A 19,155-nucleotide genomic window follows, 5' to 3' on the forward strand; every position below is an offset into this window, starting at 1 on the left:
ATGTATGTAAATGACATTAAAGAATGAATGAGAAATTAAAAATTGAGCATTAAGCAAAAAAAAAAACTTTAGAATATATTATTTAGGAACTGAAAATCCTTAACATTCTATAACTTGTCAATGTTTTCCTTTGTATAGTAATGCTAATCTTTTGATCTCTATGTTTCTCTTTTTGCAGTGCTTTAATGCATTATTGAAACTACAAACTCACAGCCACAGTGGTTTCATGTTGACAGATCGCATATTTTGAAAGCTTGAGGTATTTTATCATAAAACATGCCTGGTGGAAATTTTGAAGCATAGGATTCTGCCAAACACCTGAATAAAGAATTCCTTACCTGGTATGTTAGAGAACTTACCACCACCACCATGACGAACCAGGAAAAATGGGCCCACCTGAGCCCCTCAGAATTTTCTCAACTTCAGAAATACGCTGAGTGTAAGTATTCATATTTATAATATCTTATTTGGCATTTATGCTAAGCAAGGTACGGTGATTTACAGGAACAGACTACAGATTATGATCGGTATCGGGACAGATGTAGGTATATCATTTGTATTTGCAAGTAAGTCAACTGCAGACTACCTTTTTGGCATGAGAAAAAGGAAAAGGTAAATTTAAATCAAACATCAACTCTAGAAGAAAAGGAACTAGGATGCTAGATGCAAAACTAAACTTGGAAATACTTCACCTGTAATAGAAGTGAAGCAAAGCATAAAACGGCCTGAGGGAATAGAGACTGGCAGGACTATAACCAAGCAGAAGAAGGAGAGAGTTATAAGGAAGTAAAAGGATAAAAATAAATGGTATTATTCTTGAGTCAATAGGATCTGATTCATAGAGATTGGGAGGGAAGGGAAATGGGAGGTTTTTTTTCCCATTTCTCAGCCTAATGTTTCAAAAAGGACCAGGAGTTGGGAGTCATAGATACATTGTGGAGTTGGCTTTAGAGGTTGTAAAGAAAAGAAAGGCTGGCAGGACCTTGGAGAAACTTGTTTAGTGTGTGTATTTATAGAAAAGATAGATCGTGGTCATTTGCTTTACAGTGGGGTATTTTTAAATATTAAGTTTCTTTAGGTACACAATAGGATTTCATTTACAAGAAGTCTGTTTTTATCATATATTTCCAGGAATATGTCTGTTTCATGAAATGAGTTTTAGATAGATAGAGAGAAAGAGAGATAGATAGATGATAGATAGCAAGCAAGCAACTGGGTCAAGGCATTGAAGAGAGAAAAGAAAGCAACTGATAAATAGGAGGCACTAAAAGACTGGGAAGATGTTAAGTAGAGAAAAAGTAATTTATAGGAAACATAATAAAAATGGTGAGAATAAAGGGAATAACATGGTACTGGGAGAGTAAAACACAAGAAATGGAAAGAGAGAAAGAACTAATAGCTCACAACAGTGAAAAATGCAAAAACTGAAGCTGCTGGTGATGGTAAAACAGAGAGGAGTTAGGGTATATACGAGATAAGTGTTGGGAATAACGTGAATAATGTGGAGAGGCAGAGAAAATGGGTAAACATAGAAGACGGCTTTGGAGTAAAAAGAAATAAATGTGATGATAATAGTGAATAATAACATATTTACATACTATATATTGTAAGTCAGGGAGATGCATAAACAATGCATGCTATCTGAGAAATCCAACCTCAGGTTTTCTAGAGCTTTCCTAACTTGAGGGTGGCAGTACTCTGGGTCAGGGTATAGGAGTGCTGCTGAATATTTGCTGGGAAGTAAAAAATCCAAAAGAACATGGGCATTTTTTTAGTCAATGATGATGATGATGATGATGATGATGATACTGCTATCATATGGAAGAGGTGGGTATAGTATTTAAAACACATTTTATTTATTGATTTTTAGAGAGATGGGAAAGGAGGGAGAAAGAGAGGGAGAGAAACACTGATGTGAGAATCATCCAATCATTACCTCTGGCATGCATCCAGACAAGGGAACGAACCCACAACCCTGGCAACCCTCCAAGCTGTGGGACTACACCAAACCCACTGAGCTACACCAGACAGGGCAGGTGTCATAAATTTTTGACATGAAATGTAGTTCTAATACTCAAAAACTGTTTTGAGCCAGAACCACTGAAAGCACAATTCATTCATTGATCACATAAAGAAAATTTAGCCCAGAATGGTTCAGTTCTTGTTTACATCCTTATACTCAATAATTTCTAAATTGTCTAAAAATTATTTATCTATGGTTTCCAGTTTCTCTATCCTCTTTGCATTATATCCAGAAATCAAGTAAATATTTCTCAGTGTCTTCTTTAGGGACAGTATTCTGTTTGATGTTGTGGAGATGCAAATATGAACAGATATGGACCTTGCCTTCAAGGACTTTACAATTAAATAAAGGCTAATACTAATGGACTGATTTCTAGGTAGAACCTTATAAGTGCCACAAACAAATCTGGGGGTCCTGTAGGGTTTAAGTATTCACTTCGAGGTGTAAAAAGGGAAGTCTTCCTGGAAGAAGTAGGATTTGAGATAAATCTTGAAATATAGTTTTAAGGTAAATGAAGATGAAAATGCTATAGATATAAAAGGATATCCAGCATATATCTGAGGAAGAGAGATGAGCCACACCACTGATGAAGGGAGTAAGTGCACTTAAGATTTTAACAATGACATGGAATCAACATACACAGATGCTAAGCTTGAGTTAGGCAGTAAGGAGTAATTGTAAGGTTTTGGGGGTAGAGTGACATAAACAATGCTGTGCTTCGGAAAGTTTAATCGGACAACTATGAGAATTGTATGTGATACTTAATGGAAAGAGACTAGAGTCGGGCTACTAGTGGGCTACTGCAATAAACTAAATAATGTAGATGGATGATGAAAGAATACCAGAAAAATGGAGGTTCAGATTAAAACGAAGAGAGGTGAGCTTGGGAAATTAAAAAAAAAATATGAGAATTGAGAGCTAAATATGGATGCAGAATTTTGGTGACATGATCTCCCAAGTAAAAAAAAATGATGAATTTGATTTAGGTTTGTTGAACTTGGCTTGATTATTAAAATATATTTTCCATTGTTTGGGTGCTTATAGCAAAAAGTCCTTATAGGGAACATTTATATAAAATAGGTAAATTATTGCCATGATAGCTAAATTATCATTTATAATGGCTGTTAATCAAATATTTCAAATTTCCTTTGAATTGGTAAATGGAATTTAATAGTAAAGTCTTAAATATATCACAGGCTGCTACTTTTATTGAATAGGGAGGTAGATTTAATTATGTCATAAGAAAGCTTGATATAGTAATCAGTTTTGTAAATGCCCAAGTAATAAAAACTGTCATAAATGTAAAAGTTGTAACATCGAAACAAAGATTAATGAGCATTCAATAAATTGGTAGTAAGAAGTAACATGGTAAGTGTAAGAACATTATTAAAATGGATTTTGTGAGAAGATAAAGTGATTGATTAACATTGAATGAAAAAACCAGAGTGCTAATTCCATGATCATTTGACTTGCTATTAAAAAAAAACAAAACAAAACAAAGACAACATGAAATGTATGAGACTTAATCCTCCGTGACAGCAATTTTAAATCATTGTGCCACAAGAATTTTTAAAACATGCAATACCTGACTACTTAGTCAGGGGCACTGACCTTAAACTGTCAAATAAAAAAATGATAATAACCATCACAATAGCCATCTGGTAAGGGTGAATCAAGATTATACCTATTTTTTTCTAAGCTTGACAAAATGTAATATTTTTTTTGGTGTACTGCAGAATTTTAGTAATTAGTTCGTGTGCCATGAGATGAAAATGGTTGAAAAGCGCTGCTCTATGAAGTGTCCTATGCAATTAAGAAACAAAGACTATCATGATTAGAATGTCTCCTCATGTCATAAATTTCCATTGTCAAAACATAACTGGAAACACACTTATCATCCTGAAGATGATACAAGTAGTGTATTTTCCATGTTTTTCAATACATATGGTCTGTTTATCTGCAGTTTATCTGTTTATCTGCTGTTTAAGAATCAGATTTGTCACATTGCAGGGCAGTACTGGCAAAGTGACATTCATTGATAACTCTGTTATAAAAGTAGTCTGTTGGATGTGCTCTTTGGATGTCATTTTGTATCTTTTAATAAGAAATTGTTTATGTGTATAGGATAACTAAGTTAAAAACCTGTTATTGATTTAACTTTTTACTTGCAACATACTAAGATTATATCAAATAAAGTGTTGTATATGCTTTTGGGGGATGGGTTGGGGTTGTGTAACTCTAGGTCAAGTTCAATGAGTTCATGGAACCCTCACCCCGGCAAAACCAACTTATTCAAGTTATCTGATTTGGGATTTTCTCTACAGTTGCCAGAATATACTCCATGTGGGCTGTTATTACAAAGACTGGGTGACTTATATAAACAACAGAAATTTATTTCTCACAGTTCTGGAGGCTGGAAGTCAGAGAACAGGGTGCCAGCATGGTTGGGTACGGATACGGACCTTCTTTTGGGTTGCAAAATGTCAACATCTTTTCATGTCCTCCCCTGGTGGAAAGGGCAAAAAGGAGCAGCAGGCTCTTTGGGAACTCCTAAAATGGACTAATTCAATCCTTTCCTCAGAACTCCACCCTTATGACCTCTCTAATCCCAAAGACCCTTCTCACTAGGGCTAGGGTTTTAACATTCATTTAATATATAATTAACATAGTCCATTATACCTTGCAACTATAATTGATTTCTCAGCATCTAGGCTGTTCTCATGATTAATTGGGGTACCTAGAGTGATTTTGGCACAGCGTTCCTGGTTAGGCAGCTAACACATCAGACAGCTTGTGTTCAAATCTTACTCCTGCCATATTTTAGATTTCTGACTTTGGGAAAGTTACTTAACATCTGTGTCCCATTTTTTTGCACTTGTGAAGTGGGGAAAACAATAAATACGGCAAGTGTTGTAAGTATTAAATTAAATGACTTCATATATGCCAAGTAATAAGAACATTGCCTGGCAAATTGCTTGTGATATGACTGTTCATTATTTTAATAGAGAGGGAGTGAGTTTGTTATGTTGGCGATGTGAACATATTGTTGATAATCAGGTAGAAAGGTGCCACATTTTGGAGTTTGGGTCAGCGTCTTATTTTCCATTACAGGACTAGATTCTTTCCACAAGGTAGAAGATGCAGGTTCTACTGGCAGCCACGTGTGTCTTCCCCACGTGTGCTGAAGACAGCTCCCGTGAAGCCTGCTGTGGCTGCCGACAGTGTGCTGAGACCAGGCTCCTATTTAGGCTTTCAGGCTGAGTCAATCCATGGGAAAGATTTCCATTGATATGTGGGAGAAGAGTGTAATTTTCATTTCTATTCTTTCTATGAAGCCATCAAACTGTAGTGATAAGATAATGCTCACTCCCGCCATGTATAGAATTGAGCTTATCACATTATTAGTTTGTCACTGTTTCCTGCTGTGGTTTTATGGCACAGTGAAGGGTTAAGAAACTCCAGATCTTTTCATGGATAACACTATTTTCTATGTAAAACCTACACAGTATTTCCAAGGGATCCATTATCTGCCCACATATTGTCACTTAGGATTAGCTTTTTATTTGCTATATATAAAGTGTGTTGTGTAGCATATAAATTATTTTTGAAAAATACTGTGCTATTATGGAGGGAACACTTTCAAACGTTCATAAATTTCATACTGTTTATAGCAGCTGGCATTGTAGAGAGTTGCAAAATTATGACGAACTGTTCTTTTCAATAAGGACCAATGTGCCTAATTTTGGACCTATTGTACAATTTTTTTCCATTGGAGAGAAGCGTGCGGCCTGGCTCAGCGGAAAGAGCATAGGCTTTGTGAGCTCGCTAGCATTTGACAATGTTGTACAGTAGCCTTGCCTTCTACTTATTAGTGGTAGTATGATCTTGACAGTGTTCCATAAATGGCTTTGAGCCACAGCTTTCTCATTGGGAAAAGTACAATCCCACCTCAAAGTATTGTAGGATTTAATGAGACAATAATTCACCATCATAATAAATCAAAAACTTTTAGCACTATATTTTAAACAATATACAAGTATTAATTCATTTATTACTCACAATAAGCCTTGGAGGGAGGCAAATGACCTCTTTCAGGCAGATTACCTGGCCCGTTGCCATGGCATAAAAAAGTGATAACAAAGATAAAAACAGTAATAATTCATTTATGTTTCTTAATGAAGATCAAGACATCGTGGTTTCAAAATAGGAATCTGGAATTTGGGAGTCAGGTCCTTACATCCCCAACAGCAACAGGCATCTCAAAGAGTTTTTTGCAAATAAGGCAAAGCAAAGAAGCAAAGCTGCTAGCTGTGGTTTTGGCCTCAAAATGTCTTTCTGGGTTCTCACCCCGGTAGATTGGACCCAATTATGTACTAACCTCAGCGATGCACTTCCTAAAGTAGAGACAAAACCTGCATTCTACCCACACTCATTCCTCCTGTGCCTGGAGCTTCTCTCATTCTTCCTTTCTGAAAACATGGGAGGGGAAAGAGAGATGAGAAGAAAATCAAGAAATTGTAATAAAAATATGGGAAAGTTCTTTTCCATTTTCAGTAGCCTTATTCTCTCAAGAAATTCCAACCTCTTGCATGATGATCTAATTGTGTCTGTGATATATGTTTTGTGCTTGATTCATACCAGATGGGATAAGGAGAATAGGAGAGAGACATGACCACTGCCCATGTGAATATCTTCAATTTATTGTTAAGTATATTTAGATCACTCGCTAGCCCTCTTTCTAATCTGTCTTGCAGGGATTAGCTTTTACTTTTGGTCCTTGCCCTGTGATACATTGACTCTATTTTGGGAGGCCAAACCACTTACTGATAATTACTCTCTTTGCACAAGGTCATTTGGCATAGTGGCTGAGAACACATTATTTGCTCAGATAAATCTGGTTGAGTTCTAGTGCTGTGTTGTACACCTTCATTTCCTCACTTATGTCCTAGGATGCAATATTTGATTAAATGTGAAGAGGCAGGTAAAGTGGCCAGGGCTCAATATATTGTTATGATGACAAGTGTGATGGTGGTGACTGAGGTAGTTTAATAGCAAATGAGGACTTTTTTTTTTAACACTTTGATTATATTATATACACGACATGTGTTGACTTTGCCCTGACACTTGGTCTGCATTTGGAATCTGCGACTCTATTTTAGGTAATACATGTCTCTCATTTCCGACCCTGTTTCTTCCGATTCACACTGATTAACTAAGCAGTTCCTGGCTCTGACCCAGATTTTATTTCTGGGGTATATGTTGGCTGCATAATCTCTTTTGCCACATCTTTGACTGCGGTTTTCATTTGTTGCACTGCTTCAGACTGAATATCTAATTGTTGGCTTCTCTTGGTTCATGTGTCTTAAATTTTTCAGTGCTAAACTTGGAGAAGTAAAGAAAATCATAATTATGAATGTCTAAATTTTCATTATTTTTGTATCCTAAAAAGACCTAATTTTCAATGATTTTAAGCAGCTATTTTTTTTCAACTTTGAAAAACTTGCCAAAAACAATTTTATTAAGAATTATGATTGAGCACACTCTAATATTGAAGTTAGGATTTTTTGTGACGTATTGGTCAAGGCGAGCAAACTTAGGGTATGGTTGAAAAACTCACAAAATCTCAGTGGCTTAACAACATAGACATTTCTTGCTCATACTGTATTTCCAAATCTGCGTCAGGATATGGTTCAATTTTATATTATCCTCCATCAGCTCCCAGACAGCTGGAGTAGTCGACAATTTTAAAAATTGGCTGATGTCGTGGCAGTGAGAAATGAAGAGCTTGTGAATTGGGTGCTGGCTCTTAAGGCCTCTCCCTGGTAATGAGTGATGTGCTTACATTTTGTTGGCCCTAGCGATCCACATGACCACATCTAACTTCAATGGAGTAGAGAAATGCATTTCTTCGGTCAGCTCAGTGTTAGGAGAGTAGTGAAATATTCGGTGAAAACTGCTAATGTGGCCAGGATCACATAAGTAAAATATAACCTGTCATTTACCTTGGAATGTTAAGCAAGTCATCACAATCTTTTTAAGCTTCTGTTTCTTCATCTATAAAATGAGGATAATACTCCCTGTTTATAAGTAACTCTTGTTTTATCACTACTATTAGTATGACAAATTATAACAAGTTATCACTATATTCGTACACATTAAATGATATTCTTAACTCATTTATATATTTAAGGTTGTTATTCAGTGGATGATTCCTTTGCCCCCCCCCACGCCCCATCCTGCATTATAGCTGGAAGTGCCCCCTGTACACACACACAAATATGCAGACCAGGGAAATGCGATTTTACTCATCGGTCATTATTTCACTAACAATGTTAGTATCTTTTACTATTAGGCATTGATTGGCTCAGGGTAATAAAAAAATGAATATTTTGATGCTTTTAATCAAAGGTCTTAGTCTATTGAGCGAGACAAATAAGGTGGCAATGATAAAGCAATGAAATTCTTTCTCTGAATGTAATATATGCAACTGTTTTTTTAAATTGAGGTATAATTGACATAATGTTATATTAATTTTAGGTGTCCAACATAATAACTTGATGTTTTGTGACATGATTAGTATGATAAATTTAGTTAATATTCATTACCACACAGTTACAGTTTGTACGTGTGTGTGTAGTGAGAACTTTTATGATATATTCTCGTAGGAACTTTCAAATGTACAGTATAGTATTGTTAACTATAGTCACATTACTGCACATTGCATCCCAGGACTGACTTCTTTTGGAAGTGCAAGTTTGTACATTTTGATCCTCTTTAACCCATTTCACTCCCCTTCTCCCCTACCCCCTCCTTGAGCCTTGGGCAACCACCAATCTGTTCTCTGTGTCTGCAAGTTTTTAATTTCCCATTCTAAATATAGGTGAGATCTTACAGTATTTGTCCTTCTCTTTTCTGACTTACTTATTTAGCTTAATATATTCAAGGTCTATCCAGGTTATTACAAATGGCAGGATGTCCTTTCTCATACTGAATACATAAAGTAAATAGGGTAAAAAGAGGGATTATTTTCTTTCACATAGGAGAAAAAAACACTTATTAGGGGGCAATATAAAAATAACTTGCAATGAAAGATTCTGAGCTTTTGGTCAAATCTTGATTTTTCATTTTGGTTTTATTCAGTTGTCTCAAGTTCATCTCTAATATTTATCTTCTTAGTGTATTCATTTTGTCCTTTAGCAAGTTATATAACCTTCTAAACTTTAATTTTCTCAACTGTGTAATTAAGAAAATAATAAAGCCTATCTCACAAGATTGCTGTAGGACTCCAAATATGTGTGGAAATGCTTTGTACTGCTAACCACCATACATAAGTTAATTACTGCTTTCTTTGTTATTATCCACTGAACATTCAGAGTTACCCTTCTATTTCTTTTCTTTTTATGTAGTTCAATATGTCTGCTTATCCTAAATACACATTTATAATTCTATCATTTATTGAATTTTACAACTGACTCCTATGGGACTATGTGAGAAATACCCTCTTGTTCTTGTGGCCCTATTTTCTTCTTTAACCTTTTAAATCATAGTTTATCTTCAAATCCTACAGCCTCTTTCAAAGCATCCCCAAGGCATCTTCAGGTGCAAGAATTATTTCATCATATCCACAAATGTATTTTATAAGGAAGAACATTGCCACAACTGCAGTGGGTATTAGATTTTTATCCTACTTATCATGTAATAAATTAGCCTTCTATGGAGCCATAGTGGTAGAAGTCATGAGACTTCTGGGTCAGAGAAAAAGAACTTTACTAATCATGCCATAGCAAACAGCAAGTACCTCATATTTTTATTGGCTACCCTACTTCAGTTAAGCAGGAAAAGGGCCAGGTAACCTCTGTACAAGCAGTGAGTTTAGTTACTGGAGAAGAACCCCAAGTTTTGGAAACCTGGATCTTTTATAACAGATAGTGACCAAATGTACATTTTGCTCAAGAAGGGCTTGCAATCTCTCTCTCTCTCTCTCCCCAAAGTTTTTCACTGTGAAAGCATTCTTGAAATGATAGTCTGGAATAAAAATAGTCTATATTTCTGCTTGTGAAACCCGCAGAAACATGAAACATTGAGAATTATCTCTCAATAAACAACAATTTATGACAGTTATGACCACCTGAAACAATAGTCCAAAGGTTGATGAAAATGCATATTTTCCCAGCAGGATGCTCTTTAGTCCATATAAAGATTGCCTCAGATTTGTGCCCAGAAGTCTCTTGTCTTGGTCTCTCCCCCCTTTTTTTTCCCTTTGACCTACCACTGGGTGTTAAAGTCATCCTATTTATGCTCAATGTTTTTAAGGTGGAAGGAAACTCACCTACTTTATTTTTATTTATGGAGTGAGGATTAAAGGAAATTCATTTACTTGCTGGTATTTTTGAGGCTACCCATAAAAATAGGCTTAATTTTTCAATTTTATTCAAGGAAATATGTCTCTTAAGACATGGATATTCCCACACACACCTCTTGCAAATAGCAGTCACTGTGAACTTAATTGTCAGTGCTTTATTATAGAATAAACACAGAAAGGAAGAATTTGGGAGAAGGGAACCAATAGCCTCAATCCAGGCAGAGTCCCCTCTTGCGTAGAATGCCTTGAGAGCTCCATGCAGTTTTTTGGATGTTGAGGATGCTGTTGACTTCCTGTCCAATGTCTCAATTATCTTTGGAGCAGAATGTGTTACTCTTTGAACTGCTGCAGCTGCCAAATGATAAATGACTTCTAGACCTTTTTCAGCTTAGTTTCCTCCTAGGTTAGGATAATCCATTGTCCGCTGGAACCTACCCCACTACTGAAGTCAGTGGGAAACCAAAGCTCTTGTGTGAAAGAACAAGAAAAGAGTAAAATGCTTTGACTTGGACAGGAAAGTCTCCCAGATGTTTACACAATTCTGCCAAATAGTTCTGGTTTATAGTTTCCCTATGTATATCACAGATTAGTCATGGTATTTTTAAAAATTTCTGCCATATGAAAGTTTTTCTTTAGAACTTGGCTCTTAAAAGCTCTTTGTTAAAATGTATTCAAGGAGGTAGTATGTAATGAAAAGCATCCCACAGCATTTATGGAACAGAAGATACATTCTGGTTATTGCATCAATATAGTTTGATGTGCCTACTGAAACAGTCTATTACCAATAATCAGATTAGATGGTTATGATGAAAAGAAAAATCAGTGCATAGAATTTTTTTCAAAGTTAGGAGCCAGAATTATTTTAAACAACCTTTTCTGGATGAGCACATTTTTTTTTTCTTTCACCTCTCATATTCAGTGCACAGATGCCAAAATTTTTTTAAAACAATTAACATTTTAAATGTTTCGGACTCTTTTGGGTCAGAAAAAAGGAACCCTAATGATCTTCAGTCTTTTCCCTCTTCCTTGGTATCGATAACTAAGCATTGCTTTAAGAATCTCTGGGAAGTACCTCTGAAGCAGCAATAAATGCTTGATAGGCCATTTAGGAGGCACTACTATATGGTACCCCTTCATTTAATGATGATTTCTGCCATTTTCAAAGTTGCTTTCTGGGGAAGGCATCTTGCAGAACTCTTCCTTCTTCTTTTGCTCCTGGCTGCCATCATCATTATATTGAGTTCTGTGCCAATTTTCCTTTTGCCACCTTACCTCCCAGTATGATCCAAAGAGCATACAGTTGAGAAGTAAAAAACAATACCATTGATTTAAAATTTTCTTGAATAATTCATCTTAAAGAAATAGATGTTCCTAAAATGATCATTGCCCAAATTCCATGTGTCCGGTGATTGCATATTGCTCCAGTGTTCCCGAGTCCACATTCCAGATAAAATGAGAGAACTCTTCTTCCTCCCCTGTAGTTTCCCTTTCATCCGCTCTTTCAGATCCTTGAGTATCGGAAAACTCCCAGTGTCAAAAAGTTTATACTTTGTGTTTAGCTCCTTTTTACTATAACCTGTAGGCTGAGACACTTGGGAATGTTGTCAGGATACTTTTACCTTCTGTTTCACCACACAGATTGGCAAAAAAGCATGTAGGGGAACAAGATAAGATGCCAGTTGATATCTCCTGGAAGAAGGAAAGAATAGGTTGATAACTGGAAAAAAACAACAACAACCCTGCAATTAAGCTAGTTAACATAAATCTGGTGACAAGTGCTGGGTCCATATGTACCATTTCTCCGACCTTGTTCTTTTCCGGTAACTTCAGGGGCTCCTCACTGCAGTCCACCCAGGGACAGACAGCTTTAGGATCACAGAGAATTTTGTCAACAGTCTTTCAAGGAAATGTAGACGATAATGCCCAGGAATGAATTTATCAATAATAGTCCCCTGAGGCCGTCCAGAATTCTTTTTCCTCTGTTTGTTCAGACACTTAAGACTGCTTACACTTTTCTCAGGATATTGTAAGATAGATGCTCCAATGCGTCTCTCTTGCATAGGCCAACCAAATCTAATAGAATGGCATTTTGTTCCAACTCTAAGAAAGAATCTGTTGGAAATATAATTTATCAGCTTGTGCTGCACACTCAGGGTATCCCATAGCTTGCCCATGAAACCACCTTTACTCGTAAATGTAAGGATTAAAGTTCTTTTATTTATTTTTTTAAAGATTGTATTTACTTATTTTTAGAGAGAGGGAAAGGGAGGGAGAGAAACGTCAATGTGCAAGAGATATACGGATCCATTGCCTCTTGCTCAGCCCCAACTGGGACCTGGCCCACAACCCAGGGATGTGCCCTGACTGGGAATCGAACTGTGGTTCACAGGTTGGTGCTCAGTCCACTGAGCCACACCAGCCAGGGCCGACATTCTCATTTCAGCTATGTAAAGTGTCTACCAACACTTGGGCTTTCATTCAGACATACTTCTTCAGTTGATATATGATCTTTACCTCTTCAAATATTTCTAATTTTTCCCAGTTTTCTATAATTTCTGACTAACCCCTCCCCCCTTAAATTAATGAAAACCACAGGGATATGTTGATATTTTGGGGATACTGATGACTGGCAGAGCCTGGCACTGGGCCATATAGTGCTCCTAGCAAATCTTGTTAAGAGTCTAAACTGGCTCTCTTTTCCTAAGCCCTCCACTATAGAATCCTTTCTAAAAACTTTCTAGTGGATCACAAAATTGTGTGTATTTTATGTTCAAGTGGTGAAGATCCTAGCATTTCTCTCTTGGCATTTCCTAACCTAATGGAGATTTGCTTTTTAAACTACTAATAGCATAGAGCTCAGCACACAGAGATAACTACCACTTTCTCCCATTTCTCCAGATTCTCTTCTGTCAGACACCTTGAGGCTGGCATTGCAACCTCATACTTCATTTGTATTCCAGAGTCCCATTTTTGTTGTATAACTATGACTTTTTCAATATATATTTCAAATTATCCTTCCTTAGAGTTTACACAATATCCTTCATGGGTCTTTTTACTCTGTAAAAGATCCCCAACTTTCTGTATAAACATTGTATAATAAATAGGACCAAGTCATCATATGGCAGGTCCCTTTACCCAGTGTTTTCCTCAGGGAATTTCTTTGAGGAATCATCTTGATAATCACATATAATACAGCTTGGTCCTATAGAGATAGTTTTGAAATAGAAACAACATTTTCAAAGTGTATGTTCCTTAATCAGGTCTACTGCACAGTCTAAGGTGTCTCCTCATTGTCATTGATTCTCAAAATGGTCTACACCTCTCTGATGTCAATTGAAATGCCAGTGTGGAAGCTTCTGAAATTTTCTATGGTATTCCTGGATTTAGCTGTGGCTATGCCACAGGTCAAAAGTCCTGGGTAATGCTTTTCTAACTCTCCCCACACTATTACTCCATGCAGTGTTTTAAAGGGTGACCGTGTACGGTCTGTGTCTCAGAGAGAATGGGATACTATACGTACTTGTTCGAAGACATACCTAGGGCACAAAGAACAGAGCAAAACATTTGTTCATTTTTCCTCTGCCCTTTCTTCTCTTGTTTCCTTTCCATTTTCTTTTTGTAGCTCTTTGCAGTGTCTTGGCTGTATCCTGCCTGAGTCCAGCAAGGTCACCACGGGCAACACCATTATTTTGGTGTCCTGGGGTAGTCAGGTTCAGCTGTTATTCATGACTTCATCCCATGGGGGCAAAAGATGGCTCATTGCAGGCCTTGGTTCTCTTTTCGAGTATTCAAAATAGTACACTTTTAAGGCAAGCCAAATGTTTGCATGCTGGTATTTATTGTCACCCAGAACATACCTTAAGAGCTTATGAGTTTATTACAGGTCACATTTTTCTAGGTACCAGTGCTTTACCTATGCTGACCTATTTAACCTCCATAGTACTCCTATGAGGCCAGCACATTTTATTATTACCATTTTACAGATGAGGAAATTTAAGCTCAGAAAAGTTAAATAACTTACCTAAGATCATATAGATCTTAAATTAGGGAGCCATGATTCAAATCAGATAGACCGGGTCTGGAATCCATTCTATTAATCACTGCTATGCTAACTCTTTATATCTTATCCCCTGGGTGATCATTAGCTTAAAAACAAAGCACAAGGAAGCAAAATCGCTCCTTAATGAGAATGGGAATAAAAAGGAAGAACATGAATAAAGGGACCAGGAAACTCCTTTCTGCCATAAATTCAAATTACTCGTAAAAGGATAAAGATGTTTGCTATAACTAAGAAGACAAAATATAGAGTATATTAATTTTTTAGAAGCTTCTGGGCTGAGAAATGGGTAATTTGTCAAGTGTTTTCAGTATATCCTTTAAAAAAGCCTTGAGATAACTCTGACAGGCAGGGAGTTTGGAGTCACTTTGCAAGTAGTGAGGGACTCATACAAAAATCAGCGATTACTTACGGGCAGAAGCTGAATGAAGAGATACATGTCTCCCAGGCAGAATCCATTGCGAAGCTTTAGCAGGAAGAAGCATGATGAGGTCAGCCAAGCTGTTTGAGCAGGATTTAAAGGCTTATCTCATTTTACTGCAAATTTCACCCTGCTGTGCTGGGCAAGCCCCTGAGCAGTGCGGTCAAAATCAAATAGGCTGCCTCAGGCAACAGCAGTAGCAAGAAATGCTGATGGTGAAATCCCGTACGTGGACAGAGGGAAGTTTGCAGTTGGAAAGTTAATGCAATTGGCAACAATAAAATTGGTTAGTCAGAAAGTCTAAGATATGTCTGTATTTGTTTTCGTTCAACCCTTCAACTCACAGTATATCCTTTGTTGATATGATGTAGAGGTAAGTGTTCAGCTATGTTTTAGTTTTCAGTAGGTAGCAATTCAGTCATACTTTTGTTTTGAATAGAGAGTTAATTTTAAGGAAAGGGGAAATTTCTCAGACTATTTGTTTAAATTATGAATCTCTTAAAATGTATTTTAGGAGAGTGATGGCATTGCCTTGTCAGCCAGCAGCTGGCTGACCACCTTAGTCCATCTGAAGGACAATCTTGTTCCAGGAAAAAGCTTCTCAGTTCAGCCCGTAAGGTACCACGTGTTTCACACAACTCAGAACACCTATAGAACAATAGATACATAAAGGCTCTATAATATTTCTGCTTACCTGGTATATGAACTTCTTAGTTTGCCTCCAATTTGTATGTCCACAGACAAGCTATTTCAATTGAACTTGTCAGTATGAAATGAGTCATTTAAAATGATAATCAAAAAGTCTGAAATTAGATGATTTTATAATCAATAACAATAGATCTCTAATGATGTTTTATATAACTTTGTAATATGATCTTGAATGACAAAAATTTGGTCTATTTAGTAATTTAAAAAATAGAAACTGTAAATAAACTTAATGTAATAAAGATATTTTGCTGCTAATGTCCTCCAAAATAAACTATTGATTCATCTTCTTCTTTCTCTATTTCTTAATCTGTATTTTTCTTTTTATTCTACATCTCTCCTTTTTTTTCTCTCTCTCTCTCTCTCAAGCCCTTTATTTCCTTTCTTTATTGTGGAGAAGGGAAAAAAAATTTCCCCTTTCCTCACTTAATTTTGTTGGCTGGTCAAATAATTAAAATAACATAAGACAGATTAACAGAAGAAAAACTAAGTCAATACATATTTACAGGGAATATGCACAAATAGATAAATTTACTCAAATTGTTGGTGAATTCAGCTGAAAAATAGGTTAAATTTTCCAACTGTGCTTAACATGTTGAGTAGAAAAATACAGTTGAAGGAATTCCTGACTTCTGAGATTAAAGAAAAAAATGTCCCTAGAAATAGAGCTTCATAATGAACTTCAAGTCTTTATTTTCTGGTTTTGTGCTTGTTAGAACAGTTGTGGAGGGATCTAACACTTGTATCTGTTATTTGGTAGTTTATACTTATTCTTTAGTAAGTGTTACCAGACCACAGTGCTTGGGCCCATCTGCCTGTGCACACTGGCTAAAAAGTGCACCAACAAGAGTTTGCAGTTTAGAAAGGAAAATACTTTAATATTGCACTAGCTATTCTGGATTTTGTGCTGGGAGTTTATGTTCTCAAGGCCTGACTTTCTGATGGCATGTAGGTCACAGATCACATAGGACAAAAATAACACCTCACTGTGGATTAGAGGTTCGGGGTTGCAAAGGAAGCTGATTGGTTGGAGGTATGGAAAGGGTAATGAATCATTTCTTCAGTTCCTGAGGGCAGCTCAGAGGTCTGCTGTGGAGTCCCTCAGTCTGGTTCATGGAAAAGTAGCCAGGAGATATTCTACCTTAGGGCACAGGTGCTGAAATGCAATTTAGGTCAGGATGTTTCCTTTAGCCTGGCAGAGGTCTGGACCTTGTGACCATTAGACAGGTCTGGGCTAATGTCTTCTGCTGCCTTGGGACTTGCTGGTTATCTAGGGGAGAGCCTAGGTGTGTGAGGGGTGTAGAGAGAGAAAGGAATATGATTTCTAGAGTTAGGATTGAGAGCTAAATTTAACCAAAGTCATAAGGACACTTGGATTTATAAGCCACCGACTCCCTTGTTCATTGATCTCAAGGACTGTCCCCATTTTGTAGTCATTCGCCCATTTAATTCTTTAGTCAGAAGGGAGGCAGGATTTCCTACTACAAAACATGCCTTTTGGCAAAAGGATTATTTTGAGCTGGTTATTATTATTTTTTTTAATGTAGACACAGGAGAAGCTTTGAAAACAGACTAAATATTACCTTTTGTAGGAAATACTTAAATTTTTAAGGAAAATCTTCATTTGTAAGGGCGTTGTCTCTCTCTCCATAGCAGAAGGAGGAAGACAACTAAATCTTTAGAAACTCTTGGCAGTGGGAAAGGCCCCTAATAAATAAATCTGTATAATTGCAATGCCCTTGTTGACTGCGCGTTTCCTGGTAACCTCCCAGAACGTGGCTCCCCTGGCTCCCAGCATCTTTCCTTTGTCTTTATCTGGAAATGGTATTTGAGGAGGTGGCTTGGTCATTTTTCAGTTACTCCATTTTCCAGAGCAGCTCCCATGTATACAGGAAGTATACTGGGTGGGGCAAAATTAGGTTTATAGTTGTGGGTACACAAAACGGTTTAATCCTGTATTATTATTTATTAGTTATTGTATTATTTTCCACACAAAAAACTGTAAACCTACTTTCGTCCCACCCTGTACACATTGTTAAACTTCTGTTTGTTTTTCTGTAGTAATTTTTTATTACAGGGAGTCTTTGCCAAAAATCCCTAGAAAGGTAGAAGGAAAATAATTTTTCTCACCTGCTTCTTTATCTTGGTCTCAACCTACCGACGTTCTTTAGAATTTCTTATCCTGTAACAGCTTGACTAAACATCTCTCTACTTATTGTTCCATTTATCTGCTCTCAACTGTTTGGAAAACCATTAAAGTTAAGGCTTTTCATGGTCAATATTCATTGTTTATTGTACTTGAGCACTTCAGATTAATTGAATTAGAGAACAAATTATTCCTTCCTAAAACACCCATCTCCCTTGCTTGCGGATCCATAATTTTCACTTTCTTAGCCAGTCTCTGGACTGTTTGTCTTAACCTCCTTTCTAGATTCTTCTCAAACTGTCTTCTAAATGTTGGCTGTTTTCTGCATTACATTCCCTTCTAAAACTCATCTTTCACTTCTTTTGTGATCCTCTGTTCCAATGTTTTAAATGGAGCCTATGTGACAATAGCTTTCAAATACGTTTTTCTAACCCAGTCCTCTCCTCTCAGCTTCAACTCTGAATATGCAGCTGTCTAGTCAACATCTTCATTTGGATGTCTCATTGACATTTCATATTTAACAGATTCACAGCTGAATTCTCGATTCCCTTCTTCATCAAAATAAAATAAGACGTAAAACCCAATTCTGTCCCTTCCTTAGGTTATTGCATTTTGAATTCATGGTATTACCATTTTATAACTTTGGAAGGAAAGTTAAGACTCAACAATGGGCACTCAGTAAACATGGATCTGATAAGTCATTGAAATTTAAGGTAGATAGGGAAAAATGGTTCTGGTCTGTTAAAGGGAGAGTCATGATAGGGTGTTCAAAGAGGCTTTGATACAAACATAAAATTTTCTAACTTCGAGATTTTATTCTTCCTAGTCATTGGTATGTTACTGACTTAAATGTGAATAGGCTTTTTTTTTTCTTTTTTCTTAAATCTCTAATAATTAAGTAACTATAGAGCAGAGACATAGACTTCTCTGGAATCTGGTTGAACAGGTTCACAGAGCAGGTTCATGGAGCAGATAGACAACTTGACATATTTACTGTAAATAGTGAGATGTTTCTAAAAAGCCTGATCTGAGACCATAACTATGGGAGCTGGGTCAAAAAGTACCCAGCTGATTGGTTGGAGGTGCAGTACTTCATTTCTAGGTTGATTTAACTAGAGCCAACCTTTGCTTCCAGACTTTTCCAAGTTCTAGCTCTGAGATAAATCTCAAATAATATTTTTTTTATTAATTTTGTTAGTTTCTCAAATTAAATTCAATAGAAAAGTCACGTGAAGGAAGAGACACTCCCCTCCTTAGCATTTTATATACAACCCATTTCCAGGCAGCCATCCAATGATCAGTAGTAAGTTTATTAATAACATTTGTTTTTTCGTACTTATCTTTGTTAGATTGAAATAATTGGAAACTTCAACAAGCTTATTTAATATAATATTTAAGTTAATTGAAAGCCATAGCCCTGGCTGGTGTGGCTCAATGGACT

General features: G+C 36.6%; 1 protein-coding gene across 6 annotated transcripts in view; it reads left to right on the forward strand.

The window, feature by feature from the left end:
• The first annotated feature begins 281 nt into the window (after positions 1-281).
• The window catches only part of DGKB (diacylglycerol kinase beta), a 538,418-nt gene continuing 519,544 nt past the window's right edge, over positions 282-19,155 (forward strand). For all 6 annotated transcript variants that reach the window (XM_054564443.1, XM_054564440.1, XM_054564442.1 and 3 more), the window contains exon 1: positions 282-439. In XM_054564443.1, the coding sequence (XP_054420418.1) occupies positions 370-439 (70 nt within the window). In that variant the 5' untranslated portion in view covers positions 282-369. The remainder of the gene's footprint in view (positions 440-19,155) is intronic.

This window comes from Pteronotus mesoamericanus, unplaced genomic scaffold (genome assembly GCF_021234165.1).
Source record: "Pteronotus mesoamericanus isolate MK-2021 breed Mesoamerican mustached bat unplaced genomic scaffold, CSHL_Meso_final scaffold_85, whole genome shotgun sequence".
Lineage (NCBI taxonomy): Eukaryota > Metazoa > Chordata > Mammalia > Chiroptera > Mormoopidae > Pteronotus > Pteronotus mesoamericanus.